The sequence below is a fragment of the Bubalus bubalis genome, chromosome 9 (assembly GCF_019923935.1).
Source record: "Bubalus bubalis isolate 160015118507 breed Murrah chromosome 9, NDDB_SH_1, whole genome shotgun sequence".
Classification (NCBI taxonomy): Eukaryota; Metazoa; Chordata; class Mammalia; order Artiodactyla; family Bovidae; genus Bubalus; species Bubalus bubalis.
The window spans coordinates 38,544,115-38,559,118 of NC_059165.1; the positions used below are offsets into that span (position 1 = coordinate 38,544,115).

The 15,004-nt window shown below is 42.2% G+C and overlaps 1 protein-coding gene across 6 annotated transcripts in view; it reads left to right on the plus strand.

The window, feature by feature from the left end:
- Window positions 1-15,004, plus strand: part of ATP10B (ATPase phospholipid transporting 10B (putative)) — a 392,801-nt gene that overhangs the window by 299,468 nt on the left and 78,329 nt on the right. For all 6 annotated transcript variants that reach the window (XM_044947366.1, XM_044947364.2, XM_044947367.1 and 3 more), the window contains 2 exons: window positions 8,095-8,180; window positions 12,098-12,204. In XM_044947366.1, the coding sequence (XP_044803301.1) occupies window positions 8,095-8,180; window positions 12,098-12,204 (193 nt within the window). The remainder of the gene's footprint in view (window positions 1-8,094; window positions 8,181-12,097; window positions 12,205-15,004) is intronic.

The window sequence follows — 15,004 nt, forward strand, 5'->3', positions numbered from 1 at the left end:
AATCTCTTCTTCTAGCCTTCATACCATTCTCATTCATAGTTGGTCTGTAAACAGTTATAATTTGATATGCCCATGGGAGGAGGTGAGCTCAAGGTCTTCCTACTCTGCCATCTTGCTAGAAGAATCTTTCTTGAATATTTCCTAATGGCCTTTGAGGGGTTTCAAAGTGGTCTAAGACATACTTCCTGTCCTTTAAGAGCTTAGGACTCTAAGCTTTTTATTAAAATTTTTTTATATAATCCTTACACCCCAATCCCTTTTCTCTGAAAGTAGTTGTCTTTTCAGCATCTATTAGTTAAGAAAATAAATTAAAATCTACTATGAATTTGGTGACCTTTAAAAATAAATTTGTATTTATTGACCTCAGGAATTCCTACAGAAAGTTGAAAACCATGTATGTGCGAAAGTTACTTTTACTCTGTCCACAGACAGCATTTTGGTACACATGGGGATTTATAGACAAGTTGCTATGTTTCATCTACCAATTGGCTTATAGAAATAACTTGGTATTTGACAATTAAAAGTATAAAATACTTCAAGTTCTAAATGGGGGTATGGATACTGCAAATTGTCTAGAATCAAAGAAAGGAGAAATTGCTGTGGTAGATAGATGGGTCCTTAAGAGGTAAAACCCTTGAGTTTGGCAATGAAGGTTTAAGAGAATTGTAAATATGGAAAACTTGCAAAGAAAGCATGAAAAAGGCCCAGAGGGTTTGTTGTGTAAGAAGACAGCATTAAATGCTTACATCCAGCAAAGGACAAACACACACTTTAGAATGAGACAAACCTGGATGTTCATGAGCTATGTGACCTTGAGCAAGCTGCTTAGCAGTAGCAACACTCAGTTTTCTCTCCTATAAAATGAGACTAACCTGTCCAGAACACTTTACAGGAGAGTTGGAAAGATCAAATAAGATTAAGCAAATGAGGGACAGCATTTTGTGAAGTGTGATTTTACCAAGTAAATAAACATCGTTATTTTTTAAAGGCCCAGAGATACCCAATAGATGAGCACACTGCTGTGTTGACTGGAATTCTTTGTTTTCAAGGAACAGAAATGACTCTGGCTCACTTAAGCAAAACAGGATTATTACAAAAATGTGCTGGGAGGTGAAATAGAAGGAGTGAAGTACACGGTGTGATTCACAGAATCTAAGGAAATATGAAGTTCAGTTCAGTTCAGTCGCTCAGTCGTGTCTGACTCTTTGTGACCCCATGAACCGCAGCACACCAGGCCTCCCTGTCCATCACCAACTCCTGGAGTTTACCCAAATTCATGTCCATTGAGTCGGTGATGCCATCCAACCATCTCATCCTCTGTCGTCCCCTTCTCCTCCTGCTCTCAATCTTTCCCAGCATCAGGGTCTTTTCAAATGAGTCAGCTCTTCGCATCAGGTGGCCAAAGTATTGGAGTTTCAGCTTCATATGAAGACCCAGGCACAAAAACAAAAACTAGTACAGCAAGAGAATATTGGTAGCAGCAATTACTTAATAGTCTCCTTTGTTTTTCCTTCCTTGAGTTATTCTACTCAAGTCAAAGTCCCACAGTGAGATAGGCTAGTGGGCAGGGCATCTTGATTTATAGTCCCATCAAGATTATGAGCCAGGGAGAAAAGGTAATTTCCCAAAAGGAAGTTAAAGGATTGTTAAAGAGAGGAGAACAGGATAGAGAGTGAGTGAACAGAAAACAAATTTCAAAAGATCATTCATACATTTATGTAATCACATTTGTTGATCAACATGAATAATACTGAAAAAAACCTAAGAAAGTAAAAGTTGAGGCTAATTTAAGGGGAATAGCCTCTTCTAGATATAGGAATATATCTCAACGTCTTTACTTCACCTTGACTTTCCCGGTGGCCCCAGGAGGCTTATTGTACCTAGGGCATAGGTCAATGAGAGTACCTTAATCCCAGAGTCATTACACTTTAACTCTTGGCTCACTTTCCTTAGCTTTCATAGATACCACAATTGACACACCAGACAAACCTGGGAACTTTGAGCTGTTTTATGGCTGCAATAATTGAGTTGTGTCAATAACTTCTTCCTTCTCTGATTCTCTCTCACTTCATCCATGGCTCATACATTATGAATATTCAATAAGTGGTTGAATATGTGAATGGATGGGAGACTAGTCTTACCCATGTTGGGATCTAGGACCTTGACTCCTTTTTCTTTTTTATTAGTTGAGCCAAAGAATTAGATTTTCTTTGCTTAGTTGAGCCACATTTCCTTGCAAGAGCAATCTTATTCCCCTGAATCAAAGTTAACATTTGTACCTGGAGCTTTTACAGGTCTTTACAGAGGTTTTCATTGTTATCTCCTCATCCATCACCTTTCAGTATTTAATGCCCTAATATTCATCTCTCCAGCTAACCTTGCCTTTACAAATCTTTATGTTGTTGTTATTCAGTTGCTAAGTCATTTCCAACTCTTCATGACCCAATGGACTACAGCACACCACGCTTCCCTGTCCTTCACTGTCTCCTCGAGTTTGCTTAGATTCATGTCCATTGAGTCAGTGATGCTATCTAATCATCTCATCCTCTGCTGTCCCCTTATCTTTTTGCTTTCAATCTTTCCCAGCATCAGGGTCTTTTCCAGTGAGTCAGCTCTTCACATCAGATGGCCAAAGTATTGGAGCTTCAGCATCAGTCCTTCCAATGAATATTCACAGATTTCCTTCAACCCTGAATATTCATTGCTGAAGCTGAAGCTCCAAATCTTTATAGTATGCCTGTTAACACAAGGTGTCATGGGAGGTGCTCTAGAGGAAGTTGACAGTTTGCTCAAGAAAGCAGAGACCTAGATACACCAGTGTTAAATGGAGGCATGAGAGTTTATGTGGAAACATGTTAAAAGAACAGTTCTTATTGTCTGAGGTGAAACTTTGGGGATTTGGATAGGTTTCATAGAGGAGGTGGCAAATTAAAAAAAATCTCAAATGTTAAAAATACATGTATAAAATTAATAATTCTCAAAGAATGTTCTATATCAAGGCAATTTTGCATCTTAGCCTCTACTCTTTGAACGTACCCTACTTTAAATTGCAAATATACTTGGAAGAGGTAACACACTGCATTATTTATTAGTTGTAGTAATTTTCATATATTTTCTCTGTGTGTGTGTGTGTGCTTATTTACTCCATCTACTCTTTGCAACCCCATGGACTGTAGCCCACCAGGCTCCTTTGTCCATGGGGATTCTCTAGGCAAGAATACTGGAGTGGATTGCCATGCCCTCCTCTAGGGGTTCTTCCAAACTGAGGTATCAAACCCAGGTCTCCCACATTGCAGACAGATTCTTTACCATCTGAGCCACCAGGGAAGCCCATGAAAACTGTAATGGGTAGCCTATCCCTTTTCTAGGGTATCTTCTCCACCCAGGAATGAACCGGGGTCTCCTGAATTGCAGGCGGATTCTTTACTAGCTGAGCTACTAGGGAAAATCCCATAAATTTTCTACAATATATAAAAAATAAATTCTTTTTTTTTCCAAATTAATCTCCTTTTATTTTTAACCATAGTATAGTACACATATTGCAAGTGACCCAGCCATGCTTATACAGTAGCTTTTATAGTATAGAATGATATATACAGATTTCTCTTATTACAAGTCATTATGACCTAGACCCTCAACATGCTTATATAATAGTTTCTATAGTATAGTGTGATATATATGGATTTCTATTATTATAAGTCATTATGACCTCCAGGCATAAAGCCTAATATTTTTTCCAATAGATGAGGAAGAAAATAGAAAAATTCGGATCATGTCCTTTCTTAATGGACGGTTAAGATAGAGAATCCTTGCAACTTCATCTCATGTTAACTTGGAACTTCTTTGAGAACAATGTTTAGTTCTTTCCCTGCTCCCCAAGGGACATCTGGAGATGTCTGTAAACATTTTTGGCTGTCACAACTGAGGGGGAGAAAGGGAGGGTGCTACTGGCATCAAGTTGGTAAAGGCCAGGGATGCTGCTAAACATCAAAGAATCATCCGGCCCGAAATGTCAAGAGTGACAAGGTTGAGCCACCCTGGTCTTAGAAACACCTTGACCTGCCAACCAACCAGGTATCTGTGTAGATACTAGAAAAGACAATGAGAGTGCAAAACCTTTCATGAAACATAAAAATAAATCTTTTAGAAACAGAGTAATACAAAAATGCTAATAGCAGTAAATCAAAGGTCAGCATGACAATATTATGTATTTTAGCTTTTGATTCTTCCTTATTTGACCCAAGTTAAGAAGGGTGGTAGTGATGGTGGTACTGATGATGATTCCTAGACATTGGAGTTTGCTTATATTTTTTATTGAGATATAACTGACATATAACCTTATGTTCTAGATGTATAGCATAACGACTTTTTATCTGTATATATTGTGGAATGATCACAAGTCTAAATAAATACTGATCACCATACATGGTTACTTTTTCTTCTTTTGATCAGAACTCTTAAGATCTACTCTCTTAACAACTTTCAAATATGCGCGGTAGTAAATATTAATATAGTTTCCATGTTTACATTATATTTCTTGACTTATTTACCTTTTAACTGGAAGCTTCTAACTTTTGACTTCCTTCACCCACCCACCACTCCCTGACTCTGGCAATAGCTTTTATTAAAATTTAGATTCCACATATAGTTGACCCCTGAATAACACAGAGGTCAGGGATGCTAACCATCCACACAGTGGAAAATCTATTTATAATTTATAGTCAGTCCTTTGTAGTCATAGTTCTACATCTACCAATTCAACTGACCACAGATCAGGTAGTACCATAGTGTTTATTAAAGAAAACCTGTATAAGTGGATCCACACAGTTCAAACCCATGTTGTTCAAGGGTCAAGTACACGTTGACCTCATTTATCATATCAGGTACTTTGATCATAGGAAGTGGAAAAGGAACATAGAAAAGGAAACAGGACTGAAAGGAGTTCTTAAATGATCATCTTTCCTTTGTGCATCAGAATAGCACTGTGGTTTAAGAGGGTGGGCTGTATGGCATCAGAAATTCTGTCTTCTGCTCTGCTAACTGCGCGCCATTGGGAAAATTCACTGACTCTCCCTAATCCTCAGTCCCTTCTTCTGTATTATAAAATAGGGTAATAACAGTGCCGATCTAATCAGTTTATTGTGTGACTTCAAGAGAGGAGCATGTGTGAAACATTTAGCTGTTCTTGACACTTAATAAGCATCCAATAAGTGCTGTAATAATAATCATAGAGAGAGAGAGTGGAATAAAGGTGATGTGTTGGTGATGACGGTGCAAGTGGTGGCAATGACTGGTGATCGTGAGACTGGCTTTAGATTCCGGCGCTGTGGCTTGCAGTGCTGGCTCCGTTACTTACCACCCATAAGACACCTGCTTTATTGATCTGCATGTGCACTTCTGTCCACACCCCTTAAGGTTACTGTGAAAACTTAATGACAGGTGCCTGGAACACAGTAAATGCCCCACATCATTGTGTCTGACCTGAAGAACCACACACGATGCTGTCCTCTATGGAAGGGGCTTATCTTTTCCTGTACCCTGATGGCTGTTACTTTCCTCAAGGGTGGTGCCTTTGGTAATAGGCTGGGTCAGCAAGAAAAGGTGGGTAGTGGGCTTTATCCCCAAGGTAAGAAAAGCTAAGTGAGCCAGAAGTGGATCAGAAACTCTAGTAGGGAGCTGCTGTGTAGCTCAGGGAACTCAACTCAGTGCTCTGTGATGACCTAGAAGGGTGGGATGGGGTGAGGGGAGAGGGAGGGAGGGGATATATGTATACATAAAGCTGATTCACTTTGTTGTACAGCAGAAACTAACATAACAACATAAAGCAATTATACTCCAATAAATAAATAAATTTTACAAGCTCAAAAAAGTAAATAAAGGCCCCTGACAGATTTGTAGGGCTTGACAGTCCCCTACCACTGCTGTCCTTGGGTTCTCTGAGCAGCTGCCTGGAGTAGTTACAGCAAAGACAGGGAAGGCAGCAATCCTGAGGGGCTGTCTGGCGACCGTGGGACCCCTGTGTCCTTCTCCACAGTCCATCTAGGGAAGAATGGAAGGAGCCCAGGGGACAGGGAGCTAGGAAGGGCAAAATCACCTCTCCATGTGGAGAAGGAGACAGACAGAGCACCCAAGACAAGTGCCCAGAAGAATAAAAGAACACAGGACACTTCAGAAGGAAGGTCATTGGGAAGCCCCACTGAGGGACAAGACAGCCGGGGATCCCTGGAGATGATTAAACAGGCGACAGGCTCACCGCAGCGTGATCATTAGCTCTCAGACCCGCTGCTGCAGACATCTGAAATGAGTTCAGATTCCAAAAGCCAGCAGTGAGCTGAGTGGTATGGATCCAGAGGGAAGCACATGGCTTAATCAGGACCGCGAAGGCAGCTGACAAATCACAGTGTTATTTGTCATCATCTCAGAACTCGGCAAGTGTTTGTCCCTGAAAAAATCAATACTTGGAGGGGAAAGGGCTGTATTTTTAGAAACTCCTGGATGGGTAATTTATTTCAAGTGAGCAGAGAGTTTATTTATGTTGGCACCCCCACAGAACCAATGGACAGTATATTTACACCAAGACAGAAGATGCTGTCATTTCTTCTAATCAATTTACCCCTTTGAACAGTTGTACCTTGCAGCTTGGAGTGATAAATTCACTACTCAGGCTAAATCTCTACCCAGGGAACCAGTTCCAATCCCACCTTTAGCACTACTTCCTTCTATGGCATGGCCTGTTACATCTTTCAAAACTTTCCCACACAAATTCTGTCTTCTGAGGCACAGTGGTGTTAGCCCCATTCTATAGATGAGAAAACGGAGGCTCAAGGATTGAATGTACTTTTAGCCAATGTAGGGTAGAATTAAAAAGCAAGATCTCCTCACCCCTAGTTGTATTTTCCTCAGGTTGGACTTTAACAGGTTGTAAACTAAAATACCTGAGAAAAAATGAAGAGTCAAGAATGTGTTTTAAATGCTTGGCTATAAGAATGTTTGTGGGGGTAGAAGGTGGGGGGCAGCATGTTGTACAAGTAAAGAACAGAGGGTCAGCAGTCAGACTTGGATTCAAATCCTAGTCCTGATATGACCACAGGCAGCCTCTTAACCCTTCTGAGTCATAGTTTTCCCATCTCTGCTGCTGCTGCTAAGTCACTTCAGTCGTGTCTGACTCTGTGCGACCCCATAGACGGCAGCCAAGTTCTTACTTCATAGAAGAATTGTAAGCTTGAAGAACAAATGGCATTTCTAAAGTTCTCATCACAACATCTGACAGAAGTAAGAGTCCAGTAAATGCCACTTATTTTTTTTTATTAGCTATTATTTTCACAGCATTTTTGCAACAGCCAACAGTTGAAACCAGATCAGTGTTCAGTAGTGAAATATGGTGGCATTTATACAATAGGTTTCTATCCAGGTGTTTAAAGAGATGTAGAAAAATGTAATAATGAGTAAAAATGTTCACTGTATATGACCACTAAGTCTCATTTTTTGAAATGCATAAATGTGGGTGTGTGCCCATACATAAATGTGTATAGGTGTATGTACATACTTTTTTAAACTCTGGAAATTCTAAATACACAAGAATATTGGCTAGCTGTAGGTGGCGTGATTTATAATTTCTTCTTTTCGATCATCTACTTCTATACTGCCCAGTTTGGTAGCCACTAACCCCAGGTAGCTATTTAAATTAATTAAAATTAAATAAAAGTTAAATCAGTTCCTCAGTCATACTACCATATTTCCACAGCCACACACGATGTGTGGCTTCCACTTTAGACAGTGCAGACATAGAACATGTCCATCATGGCAGTAAGTTCTATAGGGCAACTTGAGTCTAGAGACTGAAATCCAGGCCAGAAAAAAATAGTCAGGACAGGACCCTCCCTTTGCCAAGCACTCAAGTTTTCATCTGCATCTACTTCTTCCTCCTTAATGAGGATGTTAGCTGTTTTTTCTAACACATTACAATTATCACAGTGCAATAAAGTGGGGATTACCTTATTTGCAATGGTTCTAACTATGATTAGCTGTCCCAGTGATCCTATTAAAATGAGATCCCTCTGACTTAATAACCTCACAGCATTCTCTCTCTCACAGGAGGTCCAGTTCCAACCAGAACATTTCCGCAACACCATCGTGTGTGAGAAGCCCAACAACCACCTCAACAAATTTAAGGGTTATATGTAAGTATTTGCCACCCATGTGTTCCTTATAAATATTGCCTCTGCAGCTAGAAGTTTTGTCTCGAAATGGCCAAACAGATAAGCATCTGGGTCCTAAGAAAGTTTCTTTCTTTTTATCTTAAGAAAGGGCTAGAGAAACCTAACTAAATTGAGAAACCTTTTCCAGTCTTTGTTGCTGATGAAGTGACATTTAATTATCTTGCAGGTTTAAATTCACTAATAGTGTTTTCAGAACTCTGTGAAACAGCATCAAAATCAAGACCACACTCTGATTCAGGGGAGGCAAATATGATTAAATTTAGACCAGATTTCTGAAGGAGCCTTTATTGCACTGTGGGTAAGAAAAGGGACTTTGGAGTTTGACAGACCTATGTTTGAAACCAGGCTCTATCGCTTATAAGCTGTGTGACCTTGAGTAAATTAATTAACCTCTCTGGGCCTTCATTGCCACTTCTGTAAAATAAAGATTATATCGCAGGAATTTTCTTGTCTGAGAGTTGATCATACACAAAGCATGAAAACAGGCAGAGTAGATAGTTCATGATGTTACTGCTATTGCAATTACTGTTGTTATTATTTCAGTTTTGATTCAGCCTGAGAGTTTTGCTGTAATTTTGCTCCCACTTTTGACAACTGGTCTTAATGCAAAAGGCAAAAAAAAAAAAAAAAAAGAGCAATGGTAAAAGATGTGAATAAAGGCCCTATTCAGGGCTTTAAGCCTTTCAGAGGACTTTCTCAGAACATCATCTCATTTAATCTGCAAAACCACCCAGGGAAGTGAGAATTCTGATTCCTAGTTTCCAGATGGAAGATCTGATGATAAAAGTCTTCAGGATTCCCTCAGAGGCATACAGCAGCTACAAGGCAGGGCCAGGACTTGCATCCTGTCTTTTCACTCTAACCCCTGTGTTTTGCATTGTCTGCATGCAGACGATGAGCGCAGACATGTTATGGCAGCTTCTCTACCAATAGACTTGCAGTGAGACTTCAGAAGATTTATCAGGAGGCAGGTGTCAGGGCTTTCCCGCCAACCACTGTTTCCCAGGCCATATGAGATGTCTTGAGGAGCAAGATAAGAGGGGGAAAAGCAAGAACAATGCAAAAGAAATGGCAGATTTTCAGTGCAAATTACTTTTTAAAAAATTAAAGAGCACAGATGGAGACCGACAGAGAAGGGCGCAAGTTCCTGTAGGAGAAGAGGATTCATAGCAGGCATCTGGTGAACTGGAGCTTGTCACCAGCCTGGGCAAGAAGTCCTCCCCTCATGCACAAGTTTTGTGGATTTGGTTCATCCCAAGGCTCCCATGCCTTGAGTCATTCTCCATCCTCTTGGAGAGCAGCCTCATTGCTGGGTTTCTATTTGTAATCCTTTCTCCCCCAAACAGCTCATGCCAGGATCCAGCCTTCCTAAGCTTCAGCCTGGGCTCATCTCAGACAGAACTTTCCCAGCTCCATTCAACCCCCAGAACCTCCTCTTCCTGGTCACTGCCTCTAAAGGCAACTTTCCCCACCTGCCCAGGACTCCTGGGTGAGCCCGGAAAGTCCAGTTGGTCAGTCTAGCAGCCAACCCATGGGATGCTGGCAAGTTCTCCACCATGCTCCCACATCTCTGCCGAGGCCCACCACCCACAGATGATCTACGCTCTCTTGCTGAGCAAACCACAGGTCTGATGCCTCCAGGTGTCCAGAAGCTTTTTTGGGCCTCCTTAATGTAGGAACTCTCTTGGGGCTACCCAGGCTGGCTAGAAACTGAGTAGTTTTTAATGCTTTGAAGATTAGGAATGTCAGATTTGATGATGCAATTTTTAAGCAATAAGATCAGTCCAGGGCAGTGGTTCTCAAACCCCTTTCCCTTCTCTCTATCAGAGGACCTTTACGGTGTCTGACACGTCGTTGGTCATCACAGCTGGGACAAGGTGCTGCTGGCATCTGGTGGGTAGGGGTCAGAGATGCTGCTCAGCATCCTATAAGGCACAGAGAAGATCCACAACAAAGACTAATCCCACCCAGTCAGTCAGTACAAGGTGGAGAAATACTGCCGTGAGTCAGTTAAATACAGCATCCCTGTAAACAGTGCACTAAATAGAAGGGCTATGAGATCGCGGTCCCTTTGTACTGAAAAAGGAACATTATGACCGGGAGACGAGGAAGATGCTGTCATAGGTTATCACCTTAGAGCATCCTAAAAATGCCCTTTAAACCACTAGCTACTAACAGTGAACCATTCAATATTCTATCTGTAGCAGCTCCCTCCATAAGGACAGGTGCGTCTTCAACTTCAGCCATTCTCAGAGCACCTTTATGATTTGTATCACATTCATAAACACTATATCTTGCAAATTTTTAATTGGCTTATTTTTCTCTTAATTTATTTCAGAAGAAAAAGTTATGTTACTGGCACTATGGGCAACCAGAATCGCTGCTATATATAGCTTGCCATAGATTTATGGCAGTATTACCTTCCATATATAAATTTTATAACAGTAAAATTAGTAAAATGAAATCAAAACAGTTATTTTACTCTAACTACAGACTATTGCCAAAACCTCCTCTGTGTTAAAAAATTAGATAAATAAGTGCTAGAAAGGATTAACAGAGATAAACTAAGATATTTCCTTGTTAAATTCAAAAGAATTGCAAATGGAAATGACTGATTCAATATAAATTAATGGGGTGCTACTTTAAGAACTCCAATGTAATGAAAATCACATGAGGCTTGGTGTTTGGGGCCTGGGTTCCCAACTCCTGGGATGTCCTATATCCCAGAAGTGTGTCCTTGGAAAGATCTCTCACCCTCTCTGAGTTTCAACTTTCTCATAAGCAAGGATAATCACCCTGCTAACTTCCCAGAAATGTGAAGAGTCAAATAAAATCATCTAAGTAATATAGTTTATAAACACAGTAAAGAATTATTCTGAATGTATTGAGTGGTATTGTAGCATTCTGGAGCCAGACTTCCTGAGTTTGAATCCCCTTTCTGCCATGTACTATGATTGCCTCAGTTTCTCTATTTTTAAAATGGGTATGAAACATGACCTACCTTTTAAGGTTGTCATGGCCATTATTTAATACATAGGGAAAAAATACATAGGAAGCATAACTGGACCTAGAGAAATGAAGTATTAAAGAGTTAGAAGGAGAGAAAATCCATCAGGGTTCAGATGATTACTGTTCTGTTCTCCCCAGTGTTGTGAGGAAGTTATATTTAAAGTTCCTAAAAATCCCAGAGGGGAAGGGCATCAGGACTGAGTGAGGACCAGACACCGAGTCAACCCTGGTGTGGGTTGACTCAGAAGTTTCTAGAGTGACGTGGGAAATTGTCATGCTTCCTGAGTCTAGAAGAAGGGAAGAACTCTACAGATCTCCCCTTTGAGAAGCTGCCTCCTAGGTTGTTGCACGAAGGCCACTGGTCCTCCTGCTGTGAGGTCTGTTTATTTTATGAGTATGGAGCAAGAGAGGCCAAGAGGGGAGCCTCTGGGCTGCCCTTCCTCATCATCTCATGATAAGAGAGGTGGGACTGTCCCTCGTCCTCTACAGACTTGTGTGTGTAGAGTTCAGCTTGTGTGGCTGCAGACCCAGCAGCTGTGATGGGCGTGTGAGCACTGCCTCAGGGAGCACAGCCCTATCCTTGCAGGGTCAGAAGCCAGTTCCCCCACATTTTGCCCCTAAAACTATTTTGAATCTTCCTCATCAGAGTTCTGCCTCTTAGGCAAAATCACATCCTTAGGGATGGGTAATTCTCCTCTAATGGTCCAGTCCCCATTAGGTGTCCTAGGACCAATGAAGTCTTGCATTTAAACATGGGAATTAGTTTCCAAGTTAATATTGCTTTCTGAAGAAGAGGGAGAAGAGGGATCATGTTCACTCACCACTTCTAATTCTGAGACACTACCGTTCCTGTCTTTCATCATCTCCAGGGAACATCCCGATCAGACCAGGACAGGCTTTGGCAGTGAGAGTCTTCTGCTTCGAGGCTGCACCATCAGAAACACTGAAGTGGCTGTTGGCATTGTCATTTACGCAGGTTATTGTCCCTGGACACTTTCCTATGTCCCTGCTCTTTCTCCTCCTTCCTCCAAAACCTCCTCCAAATTCATCTTTAGTTGGTGGGAGCTCACATCACTTCTAAGGGGTAGAGGCATGTGATTTCCTGTTTCTCAGCTAAGCAAACTGAGGCTGGAATCACAGCAGCTCACTTGGTCCACAGGAGACTTAATTCGATTCTGAGTCACTGTCACTCATCTGGATAACACAGGGAGGGGGACTCATGCATCCCTAATGGTTTTGTGACACTAACCATAGGTGGGATTGAAGAGCATCTTCTAGAGCTTGAGGAGTAACCTCACCAAACTTAGCAACATCTCCGTGTGTGCCTCAGTGTCCTCATCTGTACAATGGGAATAGCATCCGTATCTGCCTCATAAAGCACTCCTGAGAGCACAGTGACCCAGACATAGAAAGCACCCAGTGCCATGTGTAGCACATGAGGGCATGATGAGTCTTGGTTGTTGTTTTTGCAGTTGTTTTTATTATAAGCTTTATTCATTTTGTGGTTCTGTATACGGTGGTCTGTCTCTTCTTTGCACTTTGATTTTGCTTCCCCTTGAAAAAAGATAACAGCAGCACTTCTCATAATGAGATTTGGAGGGGCTCTTGGGACGGCTGAACCCCCAGTACCTGGCACCTGACGCTCCATGGGTGCTCAGCACATGTCTGTTTTCACTTGAACAACCGCGAACCTCTATGGAGGTAACACAGTCTCCCTGGAGTGTCTACCTTCCCTGGAACCCTCCAGAATAAGTTTCCCTGGATCTTGCACTCACTGGGACACCTTATAATATTTTGTTTACTTTTAGTTGGTATGTTTTTGTCTGCATAGAATCCAAACTTTGTTAGACATGGAAGAGCAAAAACACGTCAGTCTACCCTATGACTCCCTTTGGAAGACTGTGAGAGAAAAGTAGGGTTTTTTTTTGAATAGTGTCACAATCTAGCTGGCTATATTTGTCAACACAGGTCACTGCTTTCAAGGGTCTTTGACAGTGGAGTTCAGTGCTGTCTGGCAGACGTTCTAAACATGACCCCTTCAATAATCCCTGCCCCACAAAAAAAACCCTCACAAACATTGAGTTTTCTTCTCTGCCTGAGCAGAAACAAATCTCTGAGTGGATGACAGGAGTGGCCTATGAGAGGTCAGACAGAGAGGGAGTTAATCATGGTTACTGGGAGTCAGACTGCATGGGGCTAAACCAGCCCTGGGCTTCCCTAGAAGCTCAGCTTGTAAAGAAACTGCCTGCCATGCAGGAGACATGGGTTCAATCCCTGGGTTGGGAAAAATCCCCTGGAGAAGGGAACGGCTACCCACTTCAGTATTCTGGCCTGGAGAATCCCAGGGACTATGTAGTCCATGCACTCGCAAAGAGTCGGACATGACTGAGCGACTTTCACACACACTAAGCGAGCCCTTGGCTGCAAGTTCCTGAAAAGCTGGTCAAGCTTTCCACACAAAAGGCACTGCTAACCTGTTCTCATAGGACTGTGAGGGTCAAATGAGATGATCTGTGAAAAGGGCTTAACACTAGCCTGGCACACATCAGGGTCTCAAAAAATGTGGGCCAACATGGTGCTAATGGTGTTAGGTGTTGCCATCTAGAGCAGGGGTTCTCAGCATCAACACTGGTGACCTTTGTCCCAGATTGTTCTTTGTGGGGGCGGGGGGGCACCCTATAGGATGTTTAGCAGCAGCCCTGTCTTCTGCCAACTAGATGCCATTAGTGCCACCTCCTCAAAGACGATAACCAAAAATTTCTGAAGACTTTGCCAAATGTCCCCTGGGGAACAAAGTCCCCTGTGGAGAATGCCTGGTCGGGAGCTGTACTCTCTGCCTTGGAGGTATAGATGGACACAACAGGAGCACCTCAGGATCAAAGGCAAAAAAAGCCAAGTCGAGTTTTCCAAGAGGAAGAAATTCCACGTGGAGGTGTATGCTTCTCACTGCAGACATTTATTAAGGCCCTACTGTGTACTAGAAACTAGTTTAGGTACTTTATATGTATCAGTTCATTCCTGTATACCAGAGCACACAACCATAATATCTCATTTTGCAGATGAGAAATTGAGATACAAAAGGATTAATTCCACCAAGGTCACATGTCTCCTGAGATTAATTCCCTCCAGCCCAAGGTAAAGTGCCTGAGAGCCAAGCTCTGTCAGACACTGGAGCCCACATTCTATCCACCACACCATGATGCCTCCCCCATGAGACCACATTTTGCCAAAGGGACAGAAGAGTCTTAGGAAGTGAGGAGTGGGTAAAGGGGGTGGTCCCAGGACACCTTGTATGGGGTGAGCCCAGGGCAAGCAGGGACCCCAGCTGTGGCAGCCCTTGAATAACTGCAGCCTGACATAAGCCCAGAGTATGCTCACTCCTGCGGTTTCACTGCCACTTTAAATCCACAAGGCCACCAGCTAAACAGCATTAAACCACTCGCTGCTAGAGCTGATGTATTGGTTCTCTTTCATTTTGCACAGGAAACATGTGACTGGTGTCTTTTAATTTGTCTTCTGAGGGGTATGGCACAGTAATTAAAATTTAGCAACGCCAAGGGTAAGGCTCTGTTTAAAGACAAGGCTTAGTTAGACTGTCAGCTCTTAGCTGGGTGACTTGGGTACCAGGGGTCAGTGGAAGGAGAAATAGAGCGGGAATCAGCATCCTGGGTTCTCCACTCGGCTCTGATGTTCATGTATCCTTTCACTTGGAACAAGTCCCTTCTATGCTTCCATCATAGGTTTCTCCAACTGGAGAAAAGGGGCGACTGGATAAG